General features: G+C 37.4%; 1 protein-coding gene across 1 annotated transcript; it reads left to right on the top strand.

Annotated features, from left to right (window-relative positions):
* The first annotated feature begins 6,144 nt into the window (after positions 1 to 6,144).
* Positions 6,145 to 7,244, top strand: LOC108366431 (uncharacterized). The gene is made up of 2 exons (XM_017620851.1): positions 6,145 to 6,220; positions 6,861 to 7,244. Exon 2 carries the CDS (start codon positions 6,879 to 6,881, stop codon positions 7,242 to 7,244), a length of 366 nt encoding a protein of 121 aa, XP_017476340.1. The 5' UTR covers positions 6,145 to 6,220; positions 6,861 to 6,878.
* Positions 7,245 to 8,739: the final 1,495 nt, after the last annotated feature.

The raw sequence follows: 8,739 nt of genomic DNA, 5'->3' as shown, positions 1-8,739 counted from the left end.
TAAGATTAAAATAAGCTTAAAACGAAACAGCACAGCAACCCTTTTCTGTTCATCTTGAGAACACAAAACCCTCTTTTGTTAAAATTCGGCGCTGCACAAAATCCTGGGTTTTATATTTTCCAACAAAATACCCCTTCGCAACCGTGGATTTTCACGAAGCGTTTCATTCGGGTCGTAGTTTGGCTACTTCGGGCCATTCGGTGTTGTATGCCATATTGGCTGCCATATTGTTCACACTGTCATCGCCATATTGAACACCCTGTCAACTATCTGTCAACCCTAAGATATCTCACTTGTATTCTTCCACAATGCATCACAAAACTGAAAACCAGACGGCGAGAAAACTCATAAGCTGTGTTTTCGTATTCTCCAGCAAAAAATATCCAGTAACTTGCCAGTAACCAAATTTCGGAGAGTAAGTCAATATTTACTCCCAATGAGTGAAATATGAAAGAAAGTACGAAAACGCAAAACCAGCAAGAAGCTGCTAGTTTTATGAACAGCTGATTTATTTGTTATTTTCCGATGTAATTTTATTAGAAAACTAGTATTTTCCATTTTATTATATATTTAAATGGGTTTATTTTGTCAATTGCAACTTTAAAAGCACCACAAACAATTATTTCGTTAATGTGAATTACATTAAGCATCATGCCATCAGCTGTTTTTCTTACTAGCAAATAGTTGCTAGTAAAAATTTATCCAGTAAAAATCCAGTAAAACTTTCAAGTTCAGCTGTCATTTTTGCTCTCTCAATTTCCCCTCTTTTGCTAGTTTCTTGCAAGTTTATGCGTACGAAAACGACATCCAGTAAAAAACCAGTAAAATTAGTACTGGATTTACTGGATAGTGCGTACGCGAACAGGGCTATAGTTTACGAGAAATTTGTTGTCAAAGTCGAAAATTTTACCTAACAAAATGTACGATAACAAACCATTTCCAACAAATACAAGTGTGCAGAAAACACACATTCCAACTAAATTAAGCTCTTTGAACGTTTATCTATTTTATATTTTATTAATTTCATTATTTAACGACCAGGAACAGGTTTATAAATTTGTTTACTTTCCTTTAGAGAGCCGAATTAGTATGTACATAAGTGTGTAAGTATGGACCATGATACAAAAAAGAAGGTAGTTTCAATAAACAATTTTTGACGGATAATACAATTTTTTGAAGTTTCATAAATTGAGATTATTTTCAACGGCCTTGCCACTTTGATAATATTAAAACAATCTATATATATAATACGCGAAGGCATTTTTTGTGAAGCATAAAAGATCTTTACCGTTCGCCCGATTTTGAAAGATGAGANCATTCGGTGTTGTATGCCATATTGGCTGCCATATTGTTCACACTGTCATCGCCATATTGAACACCCTGTCAACTATCTGTCAACCCTAAGATATCTCACTTGTATTCTTCCACAATGCATCACAAAACTGAAAACCAGACGGCGAGAAAACTCATAAGCTGTGTTTTCGTATTCTCCAGCAAAAAATATCCAGTAACTTGCCAGTAACCAAATTTCGGAGAGTAAGTCAATATTTACTCCCAATGAGTGAAATATGAAAGAAAGTACGAAAACGCAAAACCAGCAAGAAGCTGCTAGTTTTATGAACAGCTGATTTATTTGTTATTTTCCGATGTAATTTTATTAGAAAACTAGTATTTTCCATTTTATTATATATTTAAATGGGTTTATTTTGTCAATTGCAACTTTAAAAGCACCACAAACAATTATTTCGTTAATGTGAATTACATTAAGCATCATGCCATCAGCTGTTTTTCTTACTAGCAAATAGTTGCTAGTAAAAATTTATCCAGTAAAAATCCAGTAAAACTTTCAAGTTCAGCTGTCATTTTTGCTCTCTCAATTTCCCCTCTTTTGCTAGTTTCTTGCAAGTTTATGCGTACGAAAACGACATCCAGTAAAAAACCAGTAAAATTAGTACTGGATTTACTGGATAGTGCGTACGCGAACAGGGCTATAGTTTACGAGAAATTTGTTGTCAAAGTCGAAAATTTTACCTAACAAAATGTACGATAACAAACCATTTCCAACAAATACAAGTGTGCAGAAAACACACATTCCAACTAAATTAAGCTCTTTGAACGTTTATCTATTTTATATTTTATTAATTTCATTATTTAACGACCAGGAACAGGTTTATAAATTTGTTTACTTTCCTTTAGAGAGCCGAATTAGTATGTACATAAGTGTGTAAGTATGGACCATGATACAAAAAAGAAGGTAGTTTCAATAAACAATTTTTGACGGATAATACAATTTTTTGAAGTTTCATAAATTGAGATTATTTTCAACGGCCTTGCCACTTTGATAATATTAAAACAATCTATATATATAATACGCGAAGGCATTTTTTGTGAAGCATAAAAGATCTTTACCGTTCGCCCGATTTTGAAAGATGAGATGTCAAATTTAAGCGCTTGGCCTGTAGATGTGCAATAAGGTTTTACTTTTTCAAAAAGAGTTGCCACCCGATAAAAATTGCATTCAAATAATTTAATAATCAATGCCATCAGATCCACACCGTTCGTTCGATTTTAAAAAGTGAGGTTTCAAATCAAAGGGCTCTAACTATAGGTGTGCAATAAGGTTTTACTTTTTCAAAAAGAGTTGCCACCCGATAAAAATTGCATTCAAATAATTTAATAATCAATGCCATCAGATCCACACCGTTCGTTCGATTTTAAAAAGTGAGGTTTCAAATCAAAGGGCTCTAACTATAGGTGTGCAATAAGGTTTAACTTTTTCGAAACGAGTTGCCACCTTTAAAAAAATTTAGTTCAAATCTATATATATAATACGAGAAAGCATTTTTTGTTCCGCATAAAAGATCTGCACCGTTGGCTCGATTTTCAAAAATGGGGTGTCAAATTAAAGTTCTTGGCCTGTAGATGTGCAAACTGGTTTTATTTTTTCGAACAGAGTTTCAACCTGTAGAACAATTGAATATAAATTATTTAATTAGCAATGCCGTCATAACACCACCGTTCGTTTGATTTTCCAAAATAAGGTGTCAAATTAAAACTCCTGGACCGCAGATATGCAATAAGGTTTTACTTTTTTGAAAAGAGTTGCCACCTTTTAAAAAATTACATTCAAATTATCTGAAAATCAATTATTATTAAGGGCCGGTTGTTCAATGTCTGGTTATCACTACCACTACACTATCGACGATTTCGACATCATGCATGTAACATGTGATCGATAAAGCAGTAGTTGTGCTTAACCGGAGCTTCTACCTCCGATTTGTGCTAATCAGACATTGAACAACCGGCCCTAAATGGCTATCAGTGGAAAGGGTTTTGAAAATATTTGTTTCTTAACTTTAGGAGGGTTGCCACCTGTTTAAAAAATTAAATTAAATTTGAATTAAGAAAATTAATTAGGAGAAATATGTTTCAACATATGGATGCCTAACGAAAGGGGCCTCAGAAGGTAGCCGTTTGAAAATATTTTGAAGAGGGTTGCCACCTGCTTGCAATGTCGAATTTAATTAACTTATCCAAAAGTTATGTGAAATGTCAAAATAATGATGTCAAACGAAAGAATATTAAGAAGACTTTAGTTTTAACACACAAAATATTTTTGAGGTGTTTGAAGAGGGTTGCCACCTGTTTAAAAATTAAATTCAAATTATTAAATAAGATAAATAAATTAATAAAGTATGAGTATCAATCGAATGGGGGTTGAAAAATCTTTCTTTCTGAACTATATTTAGCGGAGTTTCCACATGTTTAATTTATATAATTCAACTTAATTCATCAGTTAATTAAAATATATATCGCAATATATATATATATATAATACACGAAAGGACTTTTCGTCCAGGATTTTCAAAAATGAGGTATCAAATTAAAGGGCTTGATTTGTAGATGTGCAGTAGGTTTTTACTTTTCCGAAAAGAATGTCCACTTTTTAAAAAATTAAGTGGAGATTATTTATAAATCAATACCATCATATCCCCACCCTTCGTTCGATTTTAAAAAATGAGCAAATTAAAAGACTTGGTTGCAGATGTGCAATGAGGTTTTACTTTTTGAAAAGAGTTGCTACCTTTAAAAAATTTTATTCAAATTATTACAAAAACTTAATCATTTATTAAAAATAGATATCAGTCAAAATGGTTATTAAAAGATTTGCTTCTTAACTTAACTGTGGGAGTGTTGCCCCTGTTTAAAAATAAAATAAAATTTCAAACAGGGAAATTACATAGGTAATTTAAAAATGTTCCCCCACAGGGGTCCAGACTAAAGGGTTTTAAAATGGTAGCAATTTCAAAGCGTTTTGGAAAGGGTTGCCACCTGCTTTAAAATCCGAATTTAGTTAAAACCATGTTATATACAGTATTAAAATATGGGTGTTAAGAGTGCTAAGAAATATTCAGTATAAACATTAAAATTTTGTTTGATGGTTTGAAGAGAGTTGCCAGCTGTTGAAAATTTTAAATTTAAATGAGTTATTAAGTTAAAGAAATTACTAAAAGAGGTGATTTAATCGTTCATGGGCTTGAGAAGGATTTATATCTGAACTGTTTAGGAGGGTTGCCAGGTCATAAAAAAAAAATTATATTCAATTTAATTTAATTCTTCAAGTAATTGAATTATGTATCAAAGTATCAGGCGAAAGAGCTTTAAAAGATTTCAGTTTGAAAATGCTTCGCAGAAGCTTGCCCCCTTTTTTAAAAACCTGATTTATCTGGCTTTTACAAAATTTTAATGAAATATTAAAATATGAGTGGCAAAAGAAAGAGTTTTAATAAAACTTTAGTTTGAAACTATTTTTTGTTAGGGTAGCCATCTATTCGATTTTTATTTTGAGCGATAAAGTTCGGTAATTGTGTTATCTGCTGTCTCTGTGAAGACAATTTACCCCCTCGGAGCCGCGATTTCACGCCCTTAGACTTTTTTTGTGCCATGCCGTAAAGGACCGATATACTGCGAACAATTTATTAACGATTCAGGCCCTTAAGGCGTATGTCGGGCATTTCTTGCGATAGAGCCAGAAACCGTCACCAAGGTCTGGGTAAACAGAATGCGCTACTGCGAAGACAGTCACATGATGAAGTCGGGTTCCACAACTAATGGGAATATATGTTCTTTCCAATAAATCCATAATATACCGAAAAAATTTGTTTAAGTTAATTTTTATAAATTGTAGCAGTTTCTCATTATATGATTATAATATTATATTGCTAGGTGTAAACATATCATTATTGTATAAAACGTGTAATGTAAAGTTTAGTCTGGCAATGCTTCTATGTAAAGCTGTCTGGCAATGCTTTTATGTTTTGACAGTTCTATATAACTATGTTTGTCCTTTTGCATATTTCCGAATTCCTATACGAATGGCTATAACAGCGAACACTTTGTTCATAATCGTTCATTTCCATTTGGTGATCGGCGTTTTACTTTTTACTATTAAATTTTGTGCAGACTTTTTTTCGACATTCTTTTAAAATAAAAGAAACACCAACAACAAACCAACGGAGTTTTTGTTACTAAACAATCACCTCGTTACATTTTGGCGACCAACATAGTGGCTAATATTCCACAATTTTCTTCAAGACGAAGTCCACGATTGCAAAGCAATATGGCTGTTTCCTTCACTACGGAGCAATTCGAACGGTTGATGCGTGCGGTTTACACCAGCAATGACCGCACAGGCACACTTAGCACATGCAGTGCTCGGTACAATGGTGAACTCAACCCGCCCAAGGTGGAAGAATTCGTTTCCGCAATCTCGACTTTCAAAGTGGTCGAGAAAATTAATGATGCTGACACGATCAAAGGTATGCCAATGCTGCGTGAAGGTGACGCTGCAGAATGGTGGCGTGGCATAAAATATCAAAAGATCATTGGTGATGTTGTACGTATACTGCGCGAAAGTTTTTCACCCCCGAAGCCAGCATGGCTAGTGTATGCTGAAATATTTGATTAGAAGCAACAGAAGAGCGAGCCAACGGACAACTTTATTCGGAAGAAGCGAGCGCTGTTTTCGCAGCTGAAGATTGTTCCTGCCGAAGCAGAACAACTGGACATGCTGTTTGGTATGCTGCACGCCCAAATCCGAGAAAGGGTAAGCCGACAAAGGTGTCGTCCTATGAGGATTTGCTCAACGAAGCGCGAGAAGCTGAGCATTTTTTGAGTGAACGCAAGGGTGGGACTCTCGAGCACGCTGGAAAAAGTGCGAGTGGTGATGTTGCGGTACGCTGTCAATTTTGTCGCAAGAGAGGCCACACGGTAGAAAACTGCTTTAAGAGGCAAAAAGTGGATGCAGCAGAAGCTTAATCCGCCGCAATTGGTCAAGCAGTAGTTGCTAAACCCAAATTCGCTTGCTATGGGTGCAACACGCCTAGAGTTACTCGCGCAAATTGTACAATATGTCGCAATAAAAAGAAACCCGCTGATGGTTTCGTTAATTTTAACTCGGTAACTGCTAATGGTATTGGAAGAGACATTCCGATGGTCGACGTGCAAATTTGGAGCGTGCCAGGCAAGCGTTTTTCGACACTGGTGCACGTACAAGCGTAGCGAGCGCAAATATGAAATCCATAATGGATCTCAAAGGCTGTAAATACCGACAAGTGAAATGTGAAGTCGCATTGGCGGATGGTAGCACATCCACGCAAGAGTGTTTGTCCACTGTGTGCAAAATTTTGATTGGAGGTCGAGATCGGACAAAACACTATATGCCTGAATTGGAGTCATATGGTCCAGAAACTCCAGGCAATCAGTACTCTCTGCACACTATCCAAGCCATATTCAAGGATGCTTTACCAGCGGATGCGGTAACTCCAGACAGGAAGTCGCAGCCAAACTTTCTCGAGCAGGTTGGTATAGTCCTCAACATGGGCCAGCAGTACTGGTATTATGAAAATGATCCAACACAGTCTTTTGATTTCCCGCCTGCCTTGCCTCTTAAGCTGAACCTATTGGAGACTGTGAAAGTGGCGAAAGCATATCCAAAAAGAATGGCAGACGAAGAGACCGAGCGAAAAGTAGATCGGACAAAACACTATATGTCTGAATTGGAGTCATATGGTACAGAAACTCCAGGCAATCAGTACTCTCCGCCCACTATCCAAGCCATATTCAAGGATGCTTTACCAGCGGATGCGGTAACTCCAGACAGGAAGTCGCAGCAAAACTTATGTAAAGGCTTACTGTATAATCCCATGAATCATGACGACAGCGATTTTACAAGACTATACTGATGGCAATGGCTTGAATCATGAACAGAAAATGCAGCTCGACTACGTCCTCCAAAACCACGTAGAAGCATTTGGATGCATAAATGAAGCGACCCCGTACGCTGAGCACAAAATAGAAACAGGCGATCATGAGCCTGTCTTCAGTCCTCCTTATCGACTCTCTTTGCGAAAATGCATGAGTTAAGAGCTGAAATAGGGAAAATGTTGGAAAACGACGTTATTGAAGAGTGTGAGTCTGCATGGGCATCTCCAGTGTTCATGGTACCAAAGAAAGACGGCGCAGTACGGGTATGTGTCCACTACCGAAAATTGAATGCCATAACCGTGCCAGATAGGTCTCCTCTGCCTCGCATCGATGACCTTCTGCACGCAGCAAACAGTACCAAGTTGGATCTTCAAAGCGGGTACTACCAGATCAAGGTTCGAGACCAAGATCGTGATAAAACGTGCCTCATCACACCTTTTGGCACATTATCGTTCAAAAGAATGCCTTTCGGGTTACGGAATGCGCCTGCCACATTCCAACGTCTCATCGATCGCTTTAAAGCAGCAGTTCCGAAAGTTCAACTCCTGGCATACATTGATGATCTTATTGTCTGTTCATCGTCTTGTATGCAACACAATGAGGATATCCACGCCGTGCTATATAAGCTGCGTAAATTTAAGCTGCGCATCAACAATGCCAAAAGCCGATTTTGCTGTGAACGCGTAAAGTACCTTGGTCATATCCTCACAGCCGATGGAATATATGTTGATCCAGAAAAGACTTACGCAATAAGCCAGCGGAAAGAGCCTAAAAATGTGAAATAGCTCATTTCATTCATCCAAACCTGTTCGTGGTATAGACGTTTCATAAAAAACTACGCGGAAATTTCCAAACCACTAACGGACTTAACCAAAAAGAATGCAGTATGGTCGTGTACGCCAGCAGATTATTAACTGCAGCCGAACGAAACTATTCTACAACTGAGCGGGAAGCATTGGCTATAATCTGGGCTTATTCTAAGTTCCGGGGATATATCGAGGGAGCTTAAATCATTCTAATAACTGCCCATCAGCCGCTGAAATCGTTGCTTACAATGAAGTCTCCATCAGGACGCCTCGCACGATGGGCATTGTAAACCCAGCAGCACGACTTCAAAGTTCAATACACACCCGGCAGAAGTAACTGTCTTGCTGATATGCTATCCCGTCCGCCATGTAATGCAGAGGAGCATACCAATTCCCCAACTTGCATTTGTGCCTTCCATGTTGACCTACCCAGGCGAAGTACGAAAGAAATACGCGAGGAGCAACTCCAGGATGAGTACATCAAAACGATTATTGCATCCTTGGAATCTCAAGACGACAACCTCATGTTTCGGACCAATAGAGGTTATGTCCTAAATGACGCAATACTTCATTGCTATAACGCCGACGCTGAAGACGCTCAGCTTGTTGTACCATCCCACGAACGCAAGGCTATTCTCCAAAAGTACCACGATGACGATACCGCTGG

Source organism: Rhagoletis zephyria, unplaced genomic scaffold (genome assembly GCF_001687245.7).
Source record: "Rhagoletis zephyria isolate East Lansing unplaced genomic scaffold, Rhagoletis_zephyria_1.1 Rzeph_scaffold_02267, whole genome shotgun sequence".
In the NCBI taxonomy this organism is placed as follows: domain Eukaryota; kingdom Metazoa; phylum Arthropoda; class Insecta; order Diptera; family Tephritidae; genus Rhagoletis; species Rhagoletis zephyria.
This window is presented reverse-complemented; position numbering and strand designations above follow the sequence as displayed.